The sequence below is a fragment of the Lagenorhynchus albirostris genome, chromosome 1, assembly GCF_949774975.1.
Source record: "Lagenorhynchus albirostris chromosome 1, mLagAlb1.1, whole genome shotgun sequence".
Lineage (NCBI taxonomy): Eukaryota > Metazoa > Chordata > Mammalia > Artiodactyla > Delphinidae > Lagenorhynchus > Lagenorhynchus albirostris.
The window spans coordinates 134,787,766-134,815,169 of record NC_083095.1 but is presented as its reverse complement, the minus strand read 5'-3'; the positions used below and the strand labels follow the sequence as shown (position 1 = coordinate 134,815,169).

Here is a 27,404-nt window from a genome sequence, read left to right as displayed (position 1 = left end):
GTGATGAGTGACTCCTACATCCTGATTACATGACTCTATACATATGTTAAAATTAATAGAACAGTACCTAAAAAGTCAGTTTTATTGTATAATAATTTTTAAAATAGATTTTTTGAAAAGTCCTCCTCCATCACACAAGTATTTTGAGTGCTTACGACTTGCCAGGCACTGTTCAAAAGGCAGTATGTAGGGGAAACCAATCAGAGCCTCTGTGAGGGAGACACACCTGACCCAGCCGGGATAAAAAGCAGAACATGACCAGGGCCGGGGAGCATGGAGGAGAGAGCCATTCCTTTCAGGTGGGGAACAAGGGAAAGCTGCTGAGGGGAGGGTTAATCTGAGATTGAAGGAGGAATAGGAGCCATGTCTTCATTCAACAAACATTTATTGAGCACCTACTATGGGCCGAGCTCTGTCCTAGGCCCTGAGGATACCACAGCAAACACGAAGGGCCAGGTCCCTGCTCTCACGGAGCTCACACTCTAGCGGATGAGAGTCTTGGGTACCGAGGGCTGCTGGAGGAAGGTGTCGGGGTAATGTGGCTGTGGGGGGAATGCTTTGGGATGAGTGACTGGGGAAGGCCCCTGGGGTAGGTGACATTGGACAGATGATGGATCGGAGCAGAGCCCTGAATGATGCAGCCGTGGGAAGAGCTTACGAGACATCTGGGGAAGAAGGTTTGGGTAGAATGTACAGCAAATGCAGAGGCTCTAAGCTGGGAAGATCTTGAAGCACGTGAGGGACTGAAAGAAGGCCAGTGAACCTAGTGGACAAGGAGGAGTGCAGGGAGATGGAGCGAGAGGTAAGCCGGCATGCAGGTCAGATGCCTGGCACACTGTGGGTGCCACTGCTACACGCATCTTTATCCCCAGTGCCTGCTGCAGGGAAGGAAGCCAAGCCGGAATTACGGTATCCAAGGACCCTCCTGCAGCGGGTTTCCTGGGGTTCCTCCAAGGCCTTCAGAGAGGACGGTCCAGGCTCCCCCATCCTTGCCCCTCCCATGACCATGGCTGTTTGATGGGGCTGATGGCTGACAGACTCATTTATTTAGGGCCTCATCAGCCGTGACCCAGAAGGAAGCAGCAGACTGTCCGTCTGGCCACTCACGTCATCTCACCCCACATCCTGGGGGCCTCAGACATGCAGGGCAGCCTAGGGCCCTTCAGAAGGTGTGTGGGTCTGGAAGAGGGGAGGTAGGAAGAGCCCCACAGTGCCGAGCACACACACAACCACGAACACCCACAGGAACAGCCGGTCCACCACCATGGCCACGTACTTCCAGTCCTCAATGACCTGTGGGCAGACAGAGGGGCCGGTTACAGGCACCGAGCGCGGAGGTCCTCCCTGCTTTCCCTCCTTCCCCAAGCTGGGGCCTCACTATCTGGCCAGGGACCCCGTAGGCCACTTAGAACATGGACTGGTAAGTTCTGAGTCTGAGGCTGGTCTTTCAGCTGGGTACCTGGGTGCTTCTCGGGTCCTCAATCCACCCCTACCCACCCTGCATGGCATCAGGGAGCCACTGGGAACCAGGCTGTATGGGAAGGTTAGGAATGGAAGGGGTTATTAACGCCACATATGTGATTCGAAACCGAACTGGATTATAAATAAGGGGAATGAAACCTGAGGATCACAGGCCCCTGCTCTCCTTTTCACCCCAAGCCCCCTGCCTGAGCTGGCTTTGCCCAAAGGAAGACTTGAGGTGCACCTAGCTGAGAGGGGCTTGGGCAATGGGACCCGCAGGACACCTGGAAATCCTGTTTAATTTGCTCAGTTCCATTAACGGCAGTGTCTGCTAGTTCCTGTAATTAAGACCCAGCCTCCTTCCCCATCATCTGGGTTTCTCTCCACCTCCTTCCCTGCCCCCCATCTTCTCAGGCCCAGGTGTGGGGTTTAGGATTGGCAGAAACATGGCTAGCCTCCTGAGGCTCCACCACAGACGTGCCTGCCTCCTTGGCCTGGGGGAGATGCCCCCAGAGAGACCCAGCATTCTGGTCTCCCTTCCCCTCACCCGCTTGCACACCCCGGCCTGTCTGGATCCTTCTGCATGCGTACTTGTCCTGGTGGAGAATGGCTGCATCAGCAGAACTCAGCAGGGGCTCTGGAGCTGGAAATTCGGGCAGCAATGGGCAAGCGATGTCAGTGACCCAATTTGTCAGAGCCCTGGTCAGTGGTGTGCATCTCCCCTCCAGGATGATCCCTGCTCAACCAGCCCCACCAAACACACCCCCAGCCAAACACAGCTGCTGTCTGTTTCCTAGATGCAGCAGGCACCGCCCACTTTCCACACGGCACTCTTGGGTTTCTTTATGACAGCCCTAATTGCAAACAACCGTGTGTGTGTGCACGCGCGTGTGTGCGTGAGTGTGTGTACACTCCTTTTCCCCTCTTTTTATATTTTTGTGCTATTTATAGTGACCAGTTAATCACCAGGGAGGGTGAAAGTGCTGAAGATGAGAAACAGCCCAGGCTGGCTTAGGGGCGGGCATGCTCTGGAAGGGAAGAAAGCCTCTTCTCTCCAGCTAGACATGAGAAAGTCGATCAACCAGTAAGGCCCCCACGCGTGTCAGTTCAGTGCGAAGGGCAAGGAATGTTAATGACGTCAGAAAGATCTGAGTATGGAGCTTGGCTCTGCTCTGTGCCAGCTGTGTGACCTTGGGCCAGTTAATGAGCCTCTCTGGGCCTAGATTTTTTTTCTATTGTAGAATCGGGATTCAAGTAAATGACACTTCACAGGTTCCTGGCAGAATTAGCAGTAACGTATGTCACTTCCTGGTAGAGTGCCTGATGTGTGGTTGGAGCTCAATGAACACTGGCAAATATAATAACTGTGGGCCCTGCCTGGCTCCTTCCCACAAAATGCTTTTAATTAATTGAGTTAGAAAGAGGCAGAGGCCTGTGAGTGTCTACGGGGTGGTGAGACCTTTAGAAGAGAGAGCTCAGGATGCGGGTGGCTCAGCCAGGGCTGCAGGAGACCAGTTTCTCAACCTGCATATGCACAGGAACCAGCGGGGATCTGGTAAAAAATGCAGCTGCTGGACCACCTCCCACAGAGATCCCAGCTCAGTCAGAACAGGTGGCCCCAAAGCTGTATTTTGAAAAGTTGCCCAAGTGGTTCCTAATTAACCAGGAGGGCCCCAGTCTGTATATTAATATTTGGGAGTCAATGAATTAGGTGATACTGAGCTACTGAATGGTTCTGAACTAAAGCAAGCATAACTAAATTAATTTTTTAGAAAGTGAAATCTGATAATCCTATAGAGCTGTGCTTCTCAAACTGGACAGAGCCTAGGAACCCCCTGGGGATCTGGTGAAAATGTAGCTGCTAAGCCAGCAGGTCTGGGGTGGGGCCTGAGATGCAGCATTTCTAAACAGCTCCCAGGTGAGACCGGTGCTGCTGGTCCAAGGACCACACTCTGAGGACAAGGGTGTAGAAGAACTTGTGTCCCATATTCCGCTTGTTAGCAATTCTTTCTTTTTTTCACAGTGTAATTTTGGAGCTTTTCCACCCTGCTCTTTTCTCTTGGCACTAAATAATGGAATCCCCTTGCTTTCCCTTGAGAATGTGGCTAGTGAAAAGGAATCACAGAAAGGTAAGAACAAGGCGATGCTCTCTTTTTCACATGCAGCTGCTTGTTGTGGCGTAAAAACCTGTTCAAAGAATCTGATTTGATAAGGTGTTAGAATGCGAACATTCCCAAGAGTCTGAAACTTGTTCTCCAACCCAGTCTGGAAATGTGTGTGAAAATTTCTAACCGTACCATCACGTTCTGTGTTTAGTTATAAAATTGTCCTTTGAAGCATTACCTTCAAAGGAGTCAGTCAAGACACCTAAACTCTAGAGCTCACGGCTTTGTCCTGTGGAAGTAAACTTAACCTCTTTTTAGAAATCTGTAATTGTACTTGATAATTTATTATCCTGGTAGCAATAATATTTAAATGGATGGTTCTATACTCCTAAGAGTTATAAATGTTTGTATGGCTTCTTGGCAAGCCTGACAAGGATGGGAGCATATGCCCTTGGTGCCCTGGCCCACCTGCGTCCCTAAAGGCTGCAGAATTATTTTCCAGCCCACAGCAGCCTTCCACTTTCTGCCTGCTTCTCCTCTCTTCTCTGCCCCAGGGCTTCCTCTAGCACCAAAACTGCTTGCTCCACAACCAGCTGGCAAAAACAGGAAGTGCAGGGGAGTTAATGCCCCCAAGGTTACTAGAGCCTTGGGGATGGGAGCTAATGGGCAAATACCCTCCTCCCTCCTGGGGGGTGATTCTGAGAGTTGCTTCCATGCTTCCGGCTCCCGCAGAGGCTCTCTGACTGGACTAGCCTCCAGAGCCCGTGGCAGTATCCTGCTCACTGATACCGACATTGGTTTTCCGCCTTTCCCTGTCTCACTTTCTCCACTTCCTCACTGTGCTTCCTGGGGATCACTTCTCAAAAAAACTCCCTCTGCCCAGGTGCTTACATCAGGCTCTGCTTTTGGGGAACCCACAACAAACCAAAAAGCATCACTTGTACTTCCTTCCTATCCCTCAGTGCACGAAACTAGAATAAAACTCATTTCAGTCTTGGATCCCTTATTCAAACAAAGAGTTTGAGAACCCTTGTCTCATGAATTAACTTCAGGAAATGGGAAACTGACTATATTATCCCAGCCTCTTCCATTGGGCGGGTGTTGGGGGCTGGGCTAGCAACTTACACTCTGGTCCTGATCGTCACTCTTCATGTGCTGGGCAATGAAGCTGACACCCTCTAAAGCCTCCTGCACATCCTGCTTGAACCTCCCAGAAGACCTCAGCCGGAAATCCCTGGGGATACCCGCTGAGTCAGAGCCGGCTGGAGACTTGGGAGCTGCAGAGGCAGGGTTCACAAAGTACGTGGAGTTCCCGTAGAGGTTGGAGGAGCTGGCGGGGCCCATGGCCGAGGCGGTGGTGGCGGCCTTGGACTTGGTCAGGTGAGCCTGGCTGGGCTGGGGGGCCCTGGAGGGGCTGCTGTCAGGGCGCTTCATGAAAAGGAAAGTGGGCAGCTTGTGTAGGAAGCAGCGCTTGACCCAGGGCGCCATGGTGTGCGTGCTGGGTGAGCGGTGGTGCACGTTGAGCACACAGACGCTGGTGACGATGGAGAAGGTAACCAGCACCATGGTGAACATGAGGTATTTGCCGATGAGCGGCACGTCGAGGGAGGTGGGCGGCACGATCTTGGAGATGAGCAGCAGGAAGACGGTGAGCGCCAGCAGCACGGAGATGCACAGCGTCATCTTCTCGCCGCAGTCGGAGGGCAGGTAGAAGACGAGGATGGCCAGGGAGGTGATGAGCACGCAGGGGATGATGAGGTTGATGGTGTAGAAGAGCGGCTTGCGCTTGATGATGAAGTCGTAAGTCACGTCCACGTAGCTGGGGTCCTGCGGGTTCACTGTCCTTCGCCCAGGGAGGGCAACTATGTCCCATTCACCACTGGGGGTGAAGTCATCCATGCTGGCCGTGGGTGACTTGAGGACCATGTCGATCTCTGTGTGGTCGTAGGTCCAAGAGCGGAACTTGAGGGTGCAGTTCTGCTGGTCAAAGGGGAAGTGCTTCACCTCGATCTTGCAGGCACTCTTGTAGATGGCAGGGGGCAGCCACATGATGCTGCCATTGGAGCGGACCACCACATTGGTATAGAGAGACACCTCGTAGGTACCGTCGGCACTGGGGGTGGGGACAGGGCACGGAGGAGAATATCATGAAATCCATAGATGATGCCTGGCTGTTCTTAGAACTCGCCAAAGAGCCCTGCAGGATTATTTCTCACTAATCACTCTTCCAAACCCCCATGCCCTCACTGGAAAGGCCTGCTTTACTTGGCAACTGCCTGGCGGCGAGAGCCCTGCCATGAAACAGCGTGAAGGCTTTACATAGATTTGCTCATTTAAGCCTCACAACAGTCCAATGAGGTAGATATTATTATCATCCCCATTTTACAGATGGGAAAAACAAGGCTCAGAGAAGTTAGCTGTCCTCTTCAAGGTCAGAAAACTAGTAAGCAGTACAGCTAAGATTTGAAGTCAGGTCTTTCTGTCCTTAGATCACCTACTCGTAATCATTTCTCGCTTCTGCTGGTGCAACTGCGACCTGGGAAGTCTCTTTATCCCTCTCCACCTACCTGAGATATTTATGCATATCAAGTCAGTGCTACCAACACCCAATACTGACAAAGCAACCGAAGGTCAGAAAGAGGACAGTATGGGGCTTCCCTGGTGGTGCAGTGGTTTGAGAATCCGCCTGCCAATGCAGGGGACACGGGTTCGAGCCCTGGTCTGGGAAGATCCCACATGCCGCGGAGCAACTAGGCCCGTGAGCCACAACTAGTGAGCCCGCGTGTCTGGAGCCTATGCTCCGCAACAAGAGAGGCTGCGATAGTGAGAGGCCTGCGCACCGCGATGGAGAGTGGCCCCCGCTCGCTGCAACTAGAGAAAGCCCTCGCACAGAAACGAAGAGCCAAAAATAAATAAATAAATAAATAAATTAAAAAGCAAGTTTAGAAAGAAAGAGGACAGTATGGAGGACAGAAAGAGCACTGGACTTGGGGTCAGGATGGTGGCCCCGGTCCCAGCTGTGCCTGAGTGAGTCGCAAGGCCCTCCCCATCTCTGGCCTCCAATTCCCCATCTGTAACTGAGGGTGCTGGCTCTGCTCATCTCTAATTCCTCTTGCAGCCTGACCGCTTGGAAGTCTGGGTGAAGCACAGGACTGGAGGCCTGGCCCTCACCACCTTGGCCAGCCCTGCCACTTAACTTGTTGTAAAGCACGATGTCAGGCAGCCAGACGCGCTTTGCGGGGATCCTCAGGATGTTCACACCCTCATAGCGGGAGCTGTTCCAGGCCAGGCGGTAGTCTGTCCATTCCTGAGCAGACAGGCAAGGCCCCGTCACTTGTAGGTCCCTCGCCGCCAAGGGGCAGCCCTGGAGAAAACGCCTCCTTGGGCTGGGGACCCTGCAGGGCACTTACCTGTTTCAGCCAGACATTGGTGGTCATGATCTGTTCTCGCTCATTCTGGGGAGGGAAATGAGGTTATCAGTTCACCTGTTAGGAGGTGATAGACCACACTTTATCAAGCAAAAGTCTCCGAGCTCCAGGGCCATGTGACCAACCACCAACTTAACATCCTCGGAGGGCTCAGACGTATTTCCCACCCGACATGCCTGCGACAAACCTCATGATCTTCACCCAGACCTGGGCCTCCACTGGCACTGCCATCTCAGTGAATGGCATCCCCCAGCCATACAATTCCACAAGCCAGAAACCTGGCAGTCGGCCCTGATCCCTTGCTCTCTGATCCATCAGTAAGTCCTGTAGGTTGTACCGCCTACATGAGTCTCAAATTTGTCTGCTTCTCCCCATCTCCTCTGCCACCATCATCTGTTACCTGGACTGTTGCAGTAACCTCCCAACTGGCCTTCCTGCTCTTTCTTGGCCTGCCTTTAGTCTATTCTCTATAGAGCAATGTGGGTAATCCTTTTAAAATCTCAGCTCCTCAGACTACATCTCTCTGCTGAAACCCTCCACTCCCCTCCCATCTCATCTAAAGTGAAAGCCAAAGTTCTGCCCAGGGCCTACAAGGACATCCATGATCTGCCCCCCTCCCCCACCTCCATCCCTATTAGCTCTAGTAACTCTTACCTCAACACTTTCCTGTTTGCTCATCCCACTTCAGCTATACGTGTCTCTTTGCTTCTGCCTTTGCACATGTTATTCTCTCTTCCTGGAATTCCACACAGCTGACTTCCTCACCTTCTTCAGGTCTTCCCTGACCTTTCTACATAAAATAGCACCCCGTTCCCCTCTCTCCCTGCTTCATTTTTCTTCTTTTTTTAAAAAAATTAATTAATTAATTTTTTGGCTGCGTTGGGTCTTCGTTGCTGTGCACAGGCTTTCTCTAGTTGTGGCGAGCAGGGGCTACTCTTTGTTGCAGCGTGCGGGATTCTCATTTTGGTGGCTTCTCTTTGTTGCAGAGCACAGGCTCTAGGCATGCGGGCTGCAGTAGCTGTGGCTCGCGGGCTCTAGAGCACAGGCTTAGTAGTTGTGGCACATGGGCTTAGTCGCTCCGCGGCATGTGGGATCTTCCCGGACCAGGGCTCGAACCCATGTCCTCTGCACTGGCAGGCGGATTCTTAACCACTGCGTCACCCCTGCTTCATTTTTCTTTATAGCTCTTATCACCACTGGCCACCTCTATTTGTGTATTATATGCCACCTCCTACTAGCATCTAAGTTCCTTGAGGGCAGACAGCACCTAGAAGGGTATCTGGGATGTATCAGATGTGAAATAAATATTTTCTGAAGAATATAAGAATCCTACCACAATAATCCAGGCCACCATAATCCATCTCTCACCTGAACCACTGCAAGGCCCTCCCAACTGGTCTATGACCACTCTGCACACATACCCCATACAGACACACATCTATTCTTCCTCTGCAGCTAGAAGAAACTTCCAAAGTTCCTGCCATTTCCCCCTTAATCCTATTTTTACTTAGGTCAATTCTGTGGCTTCCTTCACATATAAAATAAAAATCCAGCTCCTTCACAGGGTCTGCAAGGTCTTGCCAACTTTCCCGGCTTCATTTCACCTTTATTCTATGCCCTTCCCCTGACATCCGCCCTGGCCTTCTTTAGTTCTCCAAATGTGTCTTGTGCTCTCAGTCTGTACCAATTTCCCTGCCTCCTCTTCACCAAGATAACTTCCAGCATCTTGATATCAGCTTGGGAATCACTTCCTTTAACTAGGTAATCATATCAGTAGAAAAAGGTCCAGTTGCCAGTCACAGAGAGCCAGAGTAACACTGCCTTAAATAAGTTTATTTCTCTCTTGTAACAGTTTGGACGTACAGGCATACCTCGTTTTATTGTGCATCACAGATACTGCATTTTTTCAAAATCAGAGTTTTGTGGCAACTCTGTGTGGAGCATCTATTGGCACCATTTTTCCAACAGCACTTGCTTACTTCGTGCCTCTGTGTCACATTTTGGTAATTTTTGCAATATTTTAAACTTTTTCATTATTACTGTATTTGTTACAGTGATCTGTGATCAGTATCTTTGATGTTACTACTGCAAAATATTACAACCCACTGAAGGCTCAGATGATGGTTAGCATTTTTTAGCAATAAAGTATTTTAAACTTAAGTTATGTACATTGTTTTTTAGACATAATGCTATTGCACACTGAATAGACTACAGCATAGTGTAAACATAAGTTTTATATGCACTGGGAAACCAAAAAAAATCATGTGACTTGCTTTATGGTGATATTCACTGTGTTGCAGTGGTCTGAAACCAAACCTGCAGTATCTCTGAGGTATACCTGTAATATGGTGGCTTTGCTCTACAAATTAGGGACCCAGGTTCCTTCCAGATTTCTTCTCTACCATACCTAGAGTGTGGCTCTCATCTGCATGGTCCACAATGACTGCTGCAGCTCCAGTCATTACACCCACATTCCAGACTGTTGAGGGGTAGATGGGAAGAGGAAAGAGAGGATGCATGCCAATTGTCTCCCCCCAACCCCAAATGTCTTGTTTTAATTAGAGTATTTAGGCCATTTACATTCAGTGTAGTTACTGATAAATTTGGGTTTAAACCTACCATCTGTTTTCTGTTTATTCTCTTCTCTCTTTTCTTGCCTTATTTTGGATTAACGATTTTATTACCCATTTCTCCCGATATTAATGTGACTCTTCTTTAGGTAGTTACTCTGGAGTCTGCAATATGCATATACTTGACTTTTTAGCATCTAATATAAATTAGTTATTTCATCACTTCCAGAACAAGGCAAGAACTTTAGAACATTTCAATTTTATCTACCCCCTCCTTACTTTTGGGTTATTGTCATGTATCTAATTCTACATATAATTAAAACCTTGCAAGATATTTTTTTCTGTTTTCTTATACTGTCAATATCAATTCAAATTCACCCATATATTTACCCTTTCTGTTGTGCTTCATTCTTTCCTACATTTCTATATTTCCATCTGGGATCATTTTCCGTATTGGGTCTTCTTGTATTAAATTCTTTCTCTCTCTCTCCTGAAAACATCTTTATTTCACCTTCCTTTTTTTTTTAAATAAATAAATTTATTTATTTATTTATGGCTGTGTTGGGTCTTCGTTGCTGTGCGCAGGCTTTCTCTAGTTGCAGTGAGTGGGGGCTACTCTTCGTTGTGGTGTGAGGGCTTCTCATTGTCGTGGCTTCTCTTGTTGTAGAGCACAGGCTCTAGGTGCACAGGCTTCAGTAGTTGTGGCACGTGGGCTCAGTAGTTGTGGCTTGCGGGCTCTAGAGCTCAGGCTCAGTAGTTGTGGCCCACAGGCTTAGTTGCTCCATGGCATGTGGGATCTTCCCAGGCCAGAGCTCGAACCCGTGTCCCTTGCATTGGTAGGCAGATTCTTAACCACTGTGCCACCAGGGAAGCCCTCACCTTCATTTTTTTTTTGTTTTTTTTGTTTTTTGGTTTTTGGTTTTTGGTTTTGCGGTATGTGGGCCTCTCACTGTTGTGGCTTCTCCTGTTGCAGAGCACAGGCTCTGGACGCGCAGGCTCAGCGGCCATGGCTCACGGGCCCAGCCGCTCCACGGCATGTGGGATCTTCCAGGACCGGGGCACGAACCCTTGTCCCCTGCATCGGCAGGTGGACTCTCAACCACTGCGTCACCAGGGAAGCCCGTCACCTTCATTTTTAATTATATTTTTACTGGTGGTATATTTCTAGGTTTGCAGTGTTTTCTTGCAGCACTTAAAAAATGTCATTCAATTTTCTGGCTTCCATTTTCAGCTGTTAGTTTTATTGTTGCTTCTGACTTTTGTTTCCCCCGACTGCTTTTAAGATTTTCTTTTTCTTTGGTTGTCAGGAGTTTGAGTATGATGTACCTGGGTATGATTTTCTTTGTATTTACCCCCCATAGGGTTCACAGAGCCTCTTGCATGTGTAGCTTAATGTCTTTAGTTAGTTTTGGAAAATTCTCAGTCAGTATCACTTCAACCTTTGCTTCTTATTTTTATTCCCATTCTTTCTGGAACTCCAAATACACATTAGACCTGACATTTTTATCCTGTATCATATTATCTTCTTTTCTGTATTTTCCTTTCTTTTTTCTATAATTTGTCTAGATATTTTCGTTTGACCTCTCTTCCTGTTTATTAACTTTCTCTTCTGCTATGACCAATCTGCTATTAAACCCATCTAATAAATTTTAACCTCCATCATTATAAGTTTCTTGAACATATTAATGCATCACATTTTAAGAATGTTTATTTATTTTATTTATTTATTTGCGGTACACGGGCCTCTCACTGTTGTGGCCTCTCCCGTTGCGGAGCACAGGCTCCGGATGCGCAGGCTCAGCGGCCATGGCTCATGGGCCCAGCTGCTCTGTGGCATGTGGGACCTTCCCAGACCGGGGCACAAACCCGTGTCCCCTGCATCAGCAGGCAGACTCTCAACCACTGTGCCACCAGGGAAGCCCTATTTTGTTTATTTTTAATAGTGGTAAAATACATATAAGTTTTACCATCTTAACGGTAGTTATTTAAAAGTCTACGTCTGATGACGCCAATATTTGAATCATTTGTGTGTCTGTTTCTCTTCTTTTCTCTCTTCGTTTTTTCTTATTTAGTCTTGTCTTATTGCCTGCCTAGTAAGTTTTTATCTGACTTTATCTGCCTCCAGGGACGACTGACTTTGGCTTTATGGCAGGCAGTTAGAGGAAGGACAGATCACCTTCATCTAGTCTGTGACTGAGCTGGTTCAAAGCAGGTTTTAGTTTTTGTGAGGGCTGGTCTGTTCTTGATTCATTTCGACTCTTAGCGATGCTCCTTGCAAGGTCCTCACCTCCTTAGTGGGGCTCCAATTCCAATTTGTGTCATCCTAGCCCTGTAAGAGTGCCAAGCATTCAGCTAGGCTTCCCAGCCTCTTAGCCACCACTCTGTACTCAGCTCCCTAGCCCCTTGGCTCTATACTGTTTACCAATCATCAAACAACAGGAAAAGCACCAGAAGCTATCAGGGTCACCTCCTGGATCCTGGTCCTTCAAGTCCTGGCTAAGCTCTCTAAGACCTTCAAACAGATTTGGGGTAGGACAGGCATTTTTGTCCCCCTTTTCTAATTGTTCTTGTGGAAAAGTTAATCTGCAACAAGATACTCTGTCATTACAGAAAGTTGAAAACCTTCATCTGTCTTAAAAAATAATTTTTTTAAAGTTGAGGTACAATTTACATACAGTGAAGTTGAGGTACAATTCTCATACAGTGAAATGCATAGATCTTAAGGGTACAGTTTGATCAGTTTTAACAATGCATTATTCAGGTAACCCACCTCCTTTCAAGGTATAGAACATTTCTACCACCCAGAAAGTTCTCTCCTTCTTTAGTCCGGTGCCTTAGTCCCCTTTACTCCCACACAGCTGCCTTCCCAAAGGCAGTCCTGGCCTTCCCAAAGAGCTGCTTCTGAAGGCTTGCTGGCCTTACACAGCACAAACTCCCTGCCTGCTCCCTAGAAACTTCCATCTTTAAACTGGTTATGCCCATAACCCTTCCTCCTTGAAAACCAAACCCTGAAATACAAAAGGAACAATAACCCCCCAAACCTCATATTTGTTCTGTACACAGCTTTCAGGATTATGACAGCTCACAGGGCTACACTCATAGGCATGGGGCTGGAGGCTGTGTGCCCTCCTCCTTCTGGTAACTTCTGTTATCGCACAGGGACCACAGAGCAGATCTGGCAGGGGCAGCCTTAGCCTGGAAGTGTGGCTAGAGCTGCCTTCCTGTTCCCCCTCACCAGGGCAGCAGCTGCAACGCAGCAGCTGCAAGGCTGCAGCTGGGCTCACTCCATTAAGCAAAAAGCCTTTGGCTGGACAATAACACTCAGACACCAGCCTGGGAGTGGCCTGGCTGGAAGCACTTATTCCTTCCAGTTGGCCTTCGGAGGGGAGAGGGACAGAGAGCCCAGGCTTTTCACCCCTCCCCCATTCTTGGGCTGTGCTTCCTCCCAGGGGAGGAAGCCAGCCATTAATCTGGCCAAAGCTTTCAGTGAGGGCTGTAGGTTGGAGGGGCTGGGTTTGTGAGGGCTGAGTGTGCTAGAGAGGGAGGGTGGCAATAAGAAGGCAGCCACCGGACCAGAGGAGGCTCAGCCGCATTGGTTGGCTTCCCAAGGCTCAGGAGGCGAGGCACGGTGGATTTCCAGTGCGCTGGCAAGGTCTTGGGAAAAGGAGTGGCCAGTCAGTGTGCAGGGCTGGGAGTCAGGCAATTTGGGATCTACTTCTGGCATCGCCAGAACTCCTGGACAAGGTCCTAGGTTGTTCATCTGATCTTTTTCCATATGCATAAATTAAGGAATTTGCCTAAACTTTGAGACCCCTGACTTGGCCTCTAAGTCATGATTCTTTCATTCCAGAAATGCCGTCTGTGCCTTTGCACGTGCTCTTCTCTTTGCTAGGGATATCCTGCCCACTTTGTGCACTCTAGTTTCCCAGTTTGGAGTCACCTGCCAATCCATATCCCAGAACCAGTTAAAATGCTTTGGCTTCAAGCATAGCTGGATGTTCCACAAAACATCCAACTACGAGCGGCTAAAACAATAAGGACATCTGTTATATCACATAAGAGAGCAGGCCAATCATTTCAGCATTGGTTAATGCAGTAATTCAATGATGTCGGGATTCTAGGTTGTTGACAGTGATGTTAGGACTCTGTGATTCTCTTGTTTTTCCCCCCACAATCATAAGATGGAGGCCATAGTTCCAAATATAAAACCTTCACGTGACAATGTCTATGGCAGGAAATGGCAAATCTTTTCTTGGGTCCCTTTTTGAGTATAAGGAAAACTTTCCCAGAGATCCCCCGCCCTTTTAGGCAGCCCCTACATCCCAGTGCCAGGGCTACAGCTCTTGCCTAAGCCTTAGCTGATTATTGGCTGGAGGAATAGAATTACCATGGTTAGCTACGACTTAACCATACGTGGCAAGGAGGCCGGAGAAGGGCCCATGAAGTTCGTGAGTATCCAATATCAAGTCATAGTTTTATTAACAAAGAAGTTGTGAGGCAGGAATGTCCACTGGGTAGCCCGCCAATGGGCCTGCCATAGACAAGGTGGGCCTCCAACATGGCCATAAGCTTCTCCTCCTTCTACCCTATCATCTCCCCCAGTCTGCTCAACAGATGACCTCACATACCCCCTACCTACTGGGGGGAGTTAGGAACTAGGTACAGAAACCGATGGGTCCAGAGGCCCAGGTGTAGGGACAGGGCCAGAGGCAGCTGCTGCATCGGTCTAGCCAGCTGAGGGTCTGGGTAAATGAGGGCGGTCACTGCAGGTATGGAAGTGAAGAATGGATTACAGAGTGCAAAAGTAGGGTTGTCAGGTCTTGATGTGTGGATGTGGGGCCTCGTAGGGAGTGCTGAGGAAGGTGCCTGAGGGAACCACGGCTCATTGTTAATCTTCCCTGTGGCCCTTTCCACATCCCCACGCACAGGTTTGGAGCCCTGCCCCTGGAAGCAGCTCTGAGGGGAGCATGTATATGAGGAGCACGTAGCATACTGTGTCCAGCCGTGGGGAAGACACAGCTGCCCCCTGTACCTACCACACTGATGAGCTGCGCCAGGGAGAGCTGCAGCTGGATGGAGATGAGCTCTGAGGAGCTGGTGGCTGGGCGGATCAGGTTGTTGTAGCGGGTTTTGTTCAGGAGGTCATCCATGAGCTTCTCCTCCGCGTTGGCCACGCGGCAGTCCCCTGGGAAAACACATAGTCAGATCTGCTGGGTCCTCATCCAGCTGATGGCGTGAAAGGGAGAGCTGCGAGGGCCAGAGAGCACAAGTGCCCTCGGGGCCAGCTGGAGCAGCTAAGGGGCTGCCAGGCCTGCCTCTCCTTGGAGACTTCAAATTAAATCTACCCAAGACAGAGCTCAGCTCTCTCCTCCCACGCCCTACATCTTCCTCCTCCTGTTCCGTCTAGCAATGAATGGCACCCCACACTCTAGACATCTAGTCCAAAACCTGGGCATCTATTTTGACCCTTTCCTTGGTTCATCCAAGGGGCCACCCAGTTCTGTCTATTCTACTTTCCAAATCTCTCAGTCTGTCCTCCCCTTTCCATCCCTCCTGGTCCTGGCTCACCACCCTGCCCCAGGCTCTTCCAGTAGCCTCCTTGCTGGTCTCCCCACCCCCACTCTGCCCCTGCCATCATGTCCCATTCAGTGCCAGAGTGGTCTTGCTACAGCTACTGAACCAGAGCCCATCCCTGCCCGTAACCTCTCAGAGCTGTAGGCAGAACTCAAATCCAAACGTTCCGGCTTGGCATCCAAAGCCCCTTGGCACCAGCATTTCTTCCTCAACCTGATCTCTTCTTACCTCTCCACCTCTACGCCTAGGTACTGTATGTTTTGGCCATATATACCGCTTTCCTTTCCCCACGTGGCCTTCATTGTCTCACTTCTAAATCTTCAAGCACACTCTTTCTTCTGCCAGGACAGCCCCCCGGCGACCAGCCGTCAAATATCTGAGAGTCTTTCTTGTGCCAGGCATTGTGTTATGCGCTGGGGGTAACAGCCAGCAAAAACCCTGGCTCCTGCCCTCAGGGAGCCTCCTGTGTAGTGGAGGAGAGATATTATTCAAACGTGGGTTTGTGTGCAGAGCTGGGGAGATGGTGGCGCTTTCACTGAAAGAGCAAAGGCCTGGGCTAGGGGGAGTTTGCTGGGATCAGACTTGGCCCTACAGCGTTCAGGGTGTACCTTGAGACACCAAATGGAGGGGTCCAGCTGGCAGTTGGCTCCTGGTCTGGAGCTTAAAGGAGAGGTCTGCGCTCAGAACCATACCTGCGAGCCAGCAAACACAGCCTCCTGCAAGGAGCCTGACCTGGCCGGGAGCCCCACTGAGCTCCCACAGCCCCAGATCTGCCCCTTTTCACAGCCCAGATCTCTTGCCATGTGGCATTTGGGTCTTTGTCCCATCTCCCTCACACGTCTGGGAGTGAAGGGGAGGTTCAGGAACTCCATCGTTCACTCTGGTGACGTCAGGTAAGGGCAGTTTGGGGAGGGGCCTGGGAAAGAGGGAGCCTCAGAGGAAGGTCAAGGACACCTGAGCAGGAGACCCCAGGAACAGGGGAAGAGATGCAGGTGTGCAGAGGAAACAGTGTCGGGGGGCAGGCAAGAAAGTGGGAAAAGGATAAGGGAATCAGGGAGGCTGAGGAGGTGGGGTTGGGTCTGCCGGCTCACCAGGCCCAGGACTGGGATTGCATCCTCCGCTGAGGGGCCAGTTCACTCTGTTTTACCAAATCCCACCCTCCGGATGCGGCCAGAGGGCCCAGAGTGTGAACTGCCTGACAGAGCAAGTCTGAGGTGGACTCCTGGGTGGGTGCTGGGCTGGACACGCGGCCACGGGGAGCAGCCACCACCCTGCCTGCTCCACGCACTTTCCAACTCATTGCCTATCTGGAGCAAATGCAGCATTTAGTGCCTGTGTAAGATGCTCCCAGGGCACCCGCTGCCCACTGTCCCTCCCCCAACCTGCCCCAGGCTGTCCAGAGGGGGTCCTGTGGATGCTTGGCCTACATACTGAGCCCTGCCTCTCATACCCTGGACCCCTCCCAGAGGCCAGCTGCTTGAATACCCTGGAAGCCAGTCTGTAGCCCCAGGTTATAGCTGGGTCTCTCCCATAGCCCCTCTTTATTATATATGTTTGAGTTGACCCATCATTTCAGCAGGGTGTGACTTGCCCAAGTCCATCAAGCATGTCTGGGACAGCTCGGGTCAGAATCTGAGGCTTCTGGTCCCCAGCCCTGCAGTGCTGGGGGAGGCTGGATCCCACGTCTCTGCAGCCCCAGGAGGCTGGTGTACCTAGGTACCTGAGAGGCATGGGCTGCTCTGCAGGCTGCGGGGGCTTGTGTTCCTGCTCCAAGCCCACCTGGGATGCTCAGGTTGCTCACCTTCGGGCCTGTCCTGCCTCTCAGTCATTCAGCTGGCCCCCAGGGACCCTCACCCATCTTGAGGACCAGTTGTGGGATCCAGAGAAAGAGGTTCCAAAAACCTTAGACCATTTAGCCCACTCTCTATTTCTTATCTGGGGAAACTGAGACCAAAGAGGGCGAGGAACTTACTCAAGGAGTCCCAGCAAGTCAGAGGCAGAGCCAGTTAGAGGCCCTCCCCTAACCCCTGTGTCTTCTTTCGCGCCCTTGCTAACTTCCCCATAAGGAGCCTGTCCCTGCAGAAGCCATGTTGGTGTCCACAGCCAAGTGTGTACTCATGCCTGTGCCTGTGTTTGTACTTGTATACATGCATGGGGGGCAGAGGGGTTTCCAAACTATATTTGTTTAGGCTTTTCAGTCTACTGCTTTATGCCTGTGAGGCCTGCCGGGTTCAAAAGACAAGGAACAGGCCTCTCACCCTCAGATGACAGGGGTGGCCCAGAAGAGGTGGAAGCTTCTAGGGCACAGTTGGGGGTCACCTCCCAGCCCTGGGGCCGGCACAGTTACACAAAGAGGCCACCACTAGGGGTCAGTCATGACCCAGTGATTCTGAGAAGGAGTGGGCCCGCCCTGCCTCTGTCCAGGGCCTTGCCTTCCTTGGCCTTCTCTGGAAAAACTGCTCCCCACCAGTAAGGGGTTAACGAACAGCCTGAGAGGAAGCCATGGCTGGAATTCTAAAACGTGTGAGTGTGTGTACAGTCTGAAAAAGCAGGGCTAATGGTAAAAATCTATATGGGTAAAATGGAAAGGCAATACCTATTGGTTTGGAATACAAACCACAGAAAGTCAAGGGTCAGTGGAATCTTGGCAAGTGGGCATCTGACAGGCAGCGTGATTTTCAGTGGCATATGTTTGTCCTTAACTGAGGAAGGGAACAAGAGATTTGTATTTATTAAAAGGCAGCTATGGATTCTTTTCAGAAAGTTGAGGTTTTTACGTGTTACGAAAAGCTCACAATATATTATCAGTGGCTTCTCCAATCATGTGCAAGAATCACCCGGATACTTGTATAAATGCAGATTCCCAGGCTCCACTTCCGGAGATTCTGATCCTGTGAGCCTAGGATGGGGCCCTGGGGATGTGTAGTGGGTGTTTCTGATGCAGGTGGCCCCAGGACCGTCCTTAAGAAACACTGCAACTGACTCACATCTGAGTCCCTAAGTATGCAGTCAAGGCATATCATCCCCATAGAACAGATAGGGAAACTGAGGCCCAGAGAGGGTCACTGAGCAAGTGGTGACAGATCCAGGATGCACACATGGAGTGCAGACACCATCTTTGGTGAGATCTCCGCTTCCCTATAGGAACTTCATATGTCCCCCTACCCCTTACCTCCAACAACCCTGGTGGTGTGTCTCTGTCCAAGGAAGATATAGCCCTGGTCCTCTAGGCTGACTAGGGCTTGGAGGACAAGCTTGGGCTGGAGGGAAGGAGCTGAAAGAGTCCTTGGAACTCAGGTGGGGAGACTGAGGCCGGGAGCAGACAATCCTCACCGTATCTGGACTCTGCCTTGGAAGGGCTGACTGGATTTCCCTTCTGGGTGTCTGCAGGTTCCTGAGGGGCAGGCTCCACTTCACCAGCCCCGCACTCAGCCAAGCTGGCTGCCCCGGCCGGCCAACCCCTAGGAGTGGGTGACCAGAGGCAGAGGTGCCATAAAAGTGTGTTTCTAGGAGATCCACCCCCAAACACACTTGGGCTGGCGAGTTGGGTAGCGCCACCCCCCACCCTCAGGCTAAGTTTCCCTATCTACAGTAGCGCTGGGATTAAGCAGAGCTGCCTGTCAAGCGGGTACCACTCAGCCCCGCTGCCCAGCCCAAAGGCGCTCCATATGGGGGGTGGCCCTGGCGGCCGCGCAGAGGACAGGCGGTCCCCACCCCAAACGTCGCAGACCCACTCATCCTGACCCGCCCCTGCTGCCGCGAGTGGGCTTAGCCCCGCCCACGCCCCCATTCGTCCCGGACAATCTCGGGCCACTCCCCTGGGTGCTCGACACTCTCCCTTGCCTCCCACCTGTGGCCAGTCCAGCCGGGCTCTGGCCGACCCAGGCGTCCCTCCCTCCTTCCCCGAAGAGAACTCACCTCGCCCACAAAGGGCAACCAGGGAGAAAAGGAGCAGGGGGAGCGGGCCTCTCATGACGGGCGGGGGCTGGAGAGGCAGCCGAGGCGAGTTCAGCGGTCGGACCACCGGGGCACCGGCGGCCGCGGGCAGGCGAGTGAGAGCCGGTGCCCACGGCCTCGGAGGTTTGAAGTCGTGGTGACGGCGGGCACTAGGACCCCGGGGAGAGCCCAGCCAAGCCCGCTTGGGGGTAGCAGCTGTGAGCTACGCCCACAAGGGGATGGGGCGGGGCAGAAGAGACCCCAGGGGCGGGACCGGCACCAACCCGGCAGGACTAGCTCTTTTCGGCCAACTGCCTAGGGTCGTCTCCCAGCGGTTGGCCTCTGCACTTCCCGACCTACTCCGGCCTCCAACTTTCCCTGAAGGGAGGTCGGCGGGACCGTGCATGCACCCTTTGTACAGCTGGGGAGACTGAGGCAGACGCTGGCTCGGGATCCCTCTACTGTTGGGGAAAGTGGTTGTACTCCAGCCGCGAGGTCCCTGGGCTTTGTCTGCCGTCAGGACTCAGGAGGTCTTTCAGAAAAAGATCTCAAGTCTATGCTCATGCGGTTTACTGAAAAAAAGGAGCACTGCAGGGAGTGGGGAGTAAGCCAGCTGGAGTGGGGCGCAGCTATCTGCAGACATTGGGGAAAGGGCGCTTAGGAAAAGTGTATGGAATTTGGGAGGGTGAAATAGCTCAGGGTCCCCTTACCTAGATTGGGTGACTGGGGAAGGGACAGGATGGAGCCAGAGTGGGCTGGCTGTGTCCTCCCCCTTGAGCCTTACAACCTGTGCTGACCCCAGGCAGCTCTGGTGACTCAAGGGAGCAAGCACCCCCTCCTCCAGCCAGGTGGTCCTGGGTAAGTGTCGGAATCAGTATCATTCCCTTGGGAGCTGGGGGACCTCACAGGCTAGGCATCAGCGCCAGGGCAGCCCTACTTTTGGACCTGGCCAGAAGTGGTGCCTCAATCCACGATCCAAAAGAGCCTTTGGCATATTCCTGTAGCCCATGGCACTCCTCGCTCGCACTCCAGCTCCCCACCCACCCCCTCCCCTGTCTGGGTCCCAACAGGCAAACCTAACAACTGGGACTTCCCTGGTGGCACAGTGGTTAGGAATCCACCTGCCAATGCAGGGGACATGGGTTTGAGCCCTGGTCTGGGAAGATCCCCCATGCTGCGGAGTAACAAACCCATGCGCCACAACTGCTGAGCCTGTGCTGTAGAGCCCATGAGCCACAATTACTGAAGCCTACGTACCCTAGAGCCCACACACGGCAACTACTGAGCCCGCGTGCTGCAACTACTGATGCCCGCGGGCCTAGAGCCCGTGCTCCACAACAAGATAAGCCACCACAATAAGAAGCCCGCGCACCGCAGCGAAGCGTAGCCCCTACTTGCGGCAACTAGAGAAAAGCCAGGCACAGCAATGAAGACCCAACACAGCCAAAAAAAAAAGAAAAACTAACAACTGGAGGGAGGGTGGGAAGGGCAGGGTCTGGGAGAGTGATCGCCTACAAACGGCAGCTTTGCCACCTTCTCTCCAGGACTCTCAGTCTTGCTATCATATTGCTTCCCCCAATGTCTTTTTTGCTATAATCTGACATGTTGACATATTCTTTTAAAAGGAACACTGTTGAAATGGAGCTGACTTTCCCTTTAAGATGGCTTGAAGAATTAAGGTTTGAGTGCATCCTCTCCTCTCCAAACTGCAGCAATAAATACGTGAAATATATAAAGCAAACCAAAAAGACATAGCCAGGCTGAAAAAATAAGATCTCCATGAACTAAAATCAAAAAAGAAATGCAAAGTGATGGGGGTGCTGAAGCCTGGAGCCTGCTGGGCTCTGGAAGCCAAAGGCAGTGGCAGGTCCTTAGTGATAAAAAGGGACTAAAAGATTCCTGGATAGAAGCTGGGGGCTTGAATGTACCCCAGTCCCTGAAAGGATGCTAGGATAGGGATGCTGCTGCTGACCTGTTGTCTGAGGCCCTAACTTCATAGGATGTGTATTATCCCTCATGTACCACAGTATGGGAGCTTGAAAATGCCATAGAACTTGGAGGCATCTGCAAAACCTTAAGTTAGGTAAGCAAAGGTGAGAGGGTAGGAAGGGAGAGAGAGAGGGAGAGGGTATGATGTCCATTCAAAACAGCCTAACTTGTGCTGGAACATAAGTGAAGTGCTCAGAGAATGATCCAGAAAGGATTCCACTGACCAGATCTGGGACAATTTTAGCATTAAAATAAATAATAATGATGAATACTCATTGAATAAAATTAGAAACTTTAAGACTATATTGAAGTAAATAAATGATGAAAGTTTGATGAGAAATAAGGAACTTACATAGTTTCAAAGTACCTCCTCACAAAATACTTATTAATTATAAGGGGGAAAAGAGTTGACAGAGGAGAAACTTTGCAGATACCACCTGTGGTAGGCTGAATAATGATCCCCAAAGATGTCCACATCCTAATCTTGGAACCTGTGGATGTCACTTTATATGGTGAAAGGAACTTTGCAGATGAGATTAAATTAAAAGGTCTTGGGATGGGGAGATTTTCCTGGTGGGACTGATGTAGTCACAGAGATCCTTATAAAGGGAGACAGGGGATCAGAGTGAGAGAATGTATGTGAAGATGGAAGCAGAGATTGGAGTGATGTATACATGAGCTAAGGAATGTCAAGGCAGCCTCCAGAACTGAAGAGTCAAGGAACAGATTCACCTTTGGAAACTTCAGAAGGAACCAGTCATGCCAGTTCATTGATTTTAGCCCCATAAGACTGATTTTGGACTTCTCACCTTCAGACCTGTAAGAGAAAAAAATTTATGTTTTTTCAAGCCATTTGTGGTAATTTCTTACAGCATCATTAGGAAACCAATATACTACCTTAACCAAGTGATCAAAATTAGTATCATGAATAATGGGGCAAATCAAAATTGTACATTACCTGATAGGATGCAGTACACAGAGTTCCTTCTGTGATATTCCTGCCAAAGATGTATGACTTGAATCTAATCATGAGGATACATCAGACAAACCCAGATTATGGGACATTCTATAAAATAACTGATCTGTTATCATCAAAAGTGTCAAGGTTGTGAAAGTCAAGGAGAGACTGAAGAACTGTTTCAGATAGAAGGAGACTCAAGTGACACCACAACTAAATACAACGCTTGATTCTGAAACAGATCCTTTTGCTATATAGGACTTTATGGGGACAACTGGCAAAATTTGAATGGGGTCTGGGGATCAGATGGTAGTACTATGTCCATGTTAACTTCGTGATATTGATGGCTATATTTTGGCTATATAGGAGATATCTTTGTAGATAATGCACATGAAAGTGTTCAGAAGCTTGTGTGGTAAATGTATTCAAAATGATGCAAGGGGGAAAAGTTCTGTGTACGGTACTTGCAACTTTTCTGTAAATTTGAGATTGTATTTAAAAAAGCAAAGTGAGCCTACAAACCAAGATTTGAAAACGTCAGCAATCAAAGGCTGACAAAGGTAGCAAACGAAATAAAGAAATCGGCGAATTCACTCCAGATGAAATACATTTTTATAGAAGTATGACAAATAATTTTTAGAAAGAAAAGAAAAAGAGGAAATGCTACCCAAACTTATTTGTTGAGGATAGTATAATTATGGTACTAAACCAGACAAGGACACACAAGAGAATTATAGACCAATATGATTTACGGGTATTTGTCACAGGGAGATGGCATGGCTTAGCGGTTAGTACGTGGCCCCTGGAGCAAGGCAGTCTGGATTTGTATTCTGGTGTCACTGCTAATATTCTCTGTGACCTTGGGGAGGTGACTTGACTTTTCTGTGCCTCAGTTCTCTCATATTTCAGAGGAGGAAATAGCCTTCAAAACAATAGACCTTCTAGGATGAAATGAAATAATTCATGGAAAATGCCTTAATGGTGCCTGAAACATAGAAAGCACCTAATAAATGTTAGCTATTATCAGTTTTCATGAATGTAGATTCAAAAATTCTAAATAAACTAATACCAAAGTTGAAAGCAGCAGTGTACACACAAAAATAATGCATCATGGCAAAGTAGGGTTTATTCCAAGAATACAAGAGTGAGTCAATATTAGATAAATCACTAATGTACCGTAACAGATTACTCACGCAATGCAGACTGTTAGCAAACTAGCTTCCTTAACCTAATAAACATGTAGCAATGATCAGACTTAATGGTAAAATTTTAAAAGCAATTTCCATCAAAGTCAGGAATTAGACAAGGATGCCTTCTATCATGGTTTCTATTCAGCACTACACTGGAGGTCCTAGGCCTTCATGTGCTAGCTTAAGTGATATGTAATTGACATTTTTTTAGGTCACAGGTTGCCCAACAGCAGCAATTTATATGATTCAACCTATAAAAGAAAGAAAGAAATTTAAGAATTGGAAAGGAAGACTACCTGTATGTGAAGACAATATGATTGTCTATGTAGAAAATCCAAGAGAATATACAGATAAATAATTAAGACTAGTAAGAGAGTAGGTTGATGAATTCAAGATCAACTTTTAAAAACTTATTAGTATTTTATACCTGAGTAATACCAAATTATAACATGTAATGGAAAAAGAGATTCTATTCACAACAGCAACAAAAATCTGAGAATGCATCAAGCAAAAGATACACAAGACCTTTCATGCAGAGTATTATAAAAATTACTCCAGGACTTAAAGGAAGAACTGACTAAATGGAAATATATAACATATTTATGAATGTAAGGACTCAAATTATAAAATGGAAGTACTTATATTTATGAACAGGAGGACCTATATTGCAATTATATCACTTATTACCAAAGTAATCTATAAATTTGATGCGATTCCCACACAAATCCCAATAGAAGTTTTCATGGAACTTAATGCGTGGGTTGCAAAGTCCCTATAGAATTCAAGGGACCAAGAATAGTGTAGCAGACACCAATGGTGCCCTGCCCCTGTCCCTCAGCATCACCAACCCCATACATGCCAGGGAGTTGATGCCTCCAAGAGCAGCCTTAGTGTATTAATCATGCCTTTTTATTTTCTGATGTTTTGACATCTGAAGATTTGCTGATCCTGGAGAGACTCCCCCTCCCAGGGGTTAGCCAATTTCTAGAGATAATAAAGGACTCACCTGCAAGTGCAACTTTCGTATGCAAACCAACCGTCCAAAGCCCATAGCCCTCAACCACCTCCTTATCAGGCTCTTATACTCCAGACCGCTATCCATCTGCCCTAATCATCCTAGGGCCAAGTACTAGACAACTACAGATAGCTGATATGCCCCAGAGGCCACTGAAATTATTCAAACTAGTCAATACTAAGCCTGCTTACCTTGCCCTGCCTCTCCTGCAGAAATCACAATAAAGACTCATGCTATGTTTCCTCTCACTCCCTCTCCCTCCTGACTGAACCTGGTGCTTCCCCCTGTGGCCCTACATGACATGCCATGCCTCCTGTTTCTAAAGATCTGTGGGTATGGAAAACTTCTTCCTTTATGACAGTCATTTCTATGTCTGTATGTCTTACCTTACCAGATTAAAACAAATCCTGGGTACATTTTAAAAATAGCCAATGAGGAATGAGAGTTAGTAGATAAATACTCCAGTTTCTTTGCCTCTCAGTTGGAGTAACTCTGAAGTGCCCAGTGAGACTGTGCTCAGGTGACCTTCCATCTTGCTCATTAATGCACCTCCATTGACTTTCTTCCTTTCCCTATCTCACTTCCCCACTGTCTTACCTGCTCTTCCTGGGACTGCTTTCTAAAGAAAATTCTTACATCCAAATCCTTGTCTCAGGCTCTGCTTCTAGGGCAACCCAAATGAATACATGTTTAAAGAATAAGAATGGTATATGGGGTGGTGATAATGGAACTTATTAAGATATTTAGACATATGATAGTGCCATAGAAATTAGGACAGTGAAGTGTTGTCAAGGGGATGGACAAATAGACCATTGGAAGAGAACAAGAACCCATCAAGAGACCCCTGACACATGGAAATGTGAAATGAGACAGATGTTTCCATGTAGATCAATGAGGAAAGGATGGAATGTTCTATAAATGGTGCTGGGACAATGGATTATCCACATGGAAAGTAAATAGTTAGATCCCTAACTCCCATCATACCAAAAAAAAAAAATACCAGGTTGATTAATGATCTAGTTGTGAAATGAAAAACTTTTAGAAGGAAATATAGGAAGATATCATGATGACTAGGGTAAATGTCTTAGTTTGGACTGCTATAACAGAAAACTATCGACTGGGTGGCTTTAATAAACATTTATTTCTCACAGCTCTGGAAGCTGGAAGTCTGAGATCAGATGTGCCACATGGTTGAGTTCTTGGTGAGGGTCCTTTTCCTGGTTCACAGCCACCTTCTCCTTGTATCCTCACATGAAAGGGAGCAGAAAAAGAGAGGAAGCAAGCTCTCTCATGTATCTTCTTATAAAGGTACTAATCCCATTCATGAGGGCTCAACCCTCATGACCTAATCACCTCCCGAAGGCCCCACCTCCTAACCATCACATTAGGGGTTAGGATCTCAACGCATGAATTTGGGGGTTGGCACAAACATTCAGTGCATAACAGGTAGAAAGTAACTTCTTAAACAAAATATTTAAAACATAATTCCCAAAGAAAAATGTTGTTAGGTCTGATTTCACTAAACTATTTGAACTTCTCTCCAACCAAACATACCTCAAATTAGGTTTCAAGAGAAACCACAGAGTGAGTGAAGATCCTTGCAATTCATATAATCAACAAAGGATACATTCCAGAATATTTAAGGAATTCCTATAAACATTAATGTGTTAAAAAGTTAAACAACGAAAGAGAAAAATAGGCAAATGCCACAAACACGTAATTCACAGGAGAGGAAACTTAAATGGCCCACAGACATAGGAAAAGATGTGGGGTTTTTTTTGTTGTTTTTGTTTTTTAAAGGAATTTTGCCTTTTTTTAAAAAATTTTATTTATTTATTTATGGCTGTGTATGGCTCTTCGTTTCTGTGAGAGGGTTTTCTCTATTTGCGGCAAGTGGGGGCCACTCCTCATCGCGGAGAGCGGGCCTCTCACTGTCACGGCCTCTCTTGTTGCGGAGCACAGGCTCCAGACGCGCAGGCTCAGTAATTGTAGCTCATGGGGCTAGTTTCTCCGCTCATGGGGCTAGTTTCTCCGCTCATGGGGCTAGTTTCTCCGCGGCATGTGGGATCTTCCCAGACCAGGGCTCGAACCCGTGTCCCCTGCATTGGCAGGCAGATTCTCAACCACTGTGCCACCCAGGAAGCCCTGTTGTTGTTTTTTAATTGAAGTATAGTCGATGTACAAATGTATAATGTTGTGTTACTTTCTGGTGTACGGAAAAGTGATTCAGCTCTACATATATAAATACATATATATATATATATATATATATTTTTAGATTCTTTCCCATTATAGTTTATTACAAGATATTGAGTATAGTTCTCTGTGTCCTTGCTGTTTATCTATTTTATACATAGTAGTGTATAAATGTTAATCGCAAACTCTTAATTTATCCCTCCTCACCCTTTCCCCCTTGGTAACCATAAGTTTGTTTTCTATGTCTGTGAGTCTGCTTCTGTTTTTTAGGTTTTTTTTTAACATCTTTATTGGAGTATAATTGCTCTACAATGGTGTGTTAGTTTCTGATTTATAACAAAGTGAATCAGCTATACATATACATATATCCCCATATCTCTTCCCTCTTGAATATCCCTCCCACCCTCCCTATCCCACCCCTCTAGGTGGTCACAAAGCACCGAGCTGATCTCCCTGTGCTATGCGGTTGCTTCCCACTAGCTATCTGTTTTACATTTGGTAGTATATGTAAGTCCATGCCACTCTCTCACTTCGTCCCAGCTTACCCTTCCCCCTCCCTGTAGCCTTAAGTCCATTCTCTACATCTGCGTCTTTATTCCTCTGCTGCCTCTAGGTTTTTCAGAACCTTTTTTTTTTAGATTCCATATATATGTGTTAGCATATGGTATTTGTTTTTCTCTTTCTGACTTACTTCACTCTGTATGACAGACTCTAGGTCCATCCACCTCACTACAAATAACTCAATTTCATTTCTTTTTATGGCTAATATTCCATTGTATGTATGTGCCACATCTTCTTTATTCATTCATCTGTCGATGGACACTTAGGTTTCTTGCATGTCCTGTCTATTGCAAAGAGTGCTGCAGTGAACATTGTGGTACATGTCTCTTTTTGAATTATGGTTTTCTCAGGGTATATGCACAGTAGTGGGATTGCTGGGTCATATGGTAATTCTATTTTTAGCTTTTTAAGGAACATCCAT

General features: G+C 48.3%; 1 protein-coding gene across 1 annotated transcript; it reads right to left on the bottom strand.

Moving 5' to 3' along the window:
* Positions 1–368: 368 nt before the first annotated feature.
* CHRNB4 (cholinergic receptor nicotinic beta 4 subunit) lies at positions 369–19,225 on the bottom strand. Its single transcript, XM_060170227.1, has 6 exons — positions 19,057–19,225; positions 14,601–14,749; positions 6,977–7,021; positions 6,764–6,873; positions 4,692–5,679; positions 369–1,293 (listed from the first exon to the last, which is right to left on the bottom strand). The coding sequence occupies exons 1-6, from the start codon at positions 19,109–19,111 to the stop codon at positions 1,153–1,155; spliced, it is 1,488 nt and encodes a 495-aa protein (XP_060026210.1). The 5' UTR covers positions 19,112–19,225; the 3' UTR covers positions 369–1,152.
* Positions 19,226–27,404: the final 8,179 nt, after the last annotated feature.

Coding starts and splice junctions, on each gene's coding strand:
- CHRNB4 (XM_060170227.1), bottom strand. CDS start 19,111: ATGAGAGGCCCGCTCCCCCTGCTCCTTTTCTCCCTGGTTGCCCTTTGT. Junction 14,750..19,056: donor GGTTGCCCTTTGTGGGCGAG/GTGAGTTCTCTT, acceptor GTGTTTTCCCAG/GGGACTGCCGCGTGGCCAAC. Junction 5,680..6,763: donor GACATCGTGCTTTACAACAA/GTTAAGTGGCAG, acceptor CCCCACCCCCAG/TGCCGACGGTACCTACGAGG.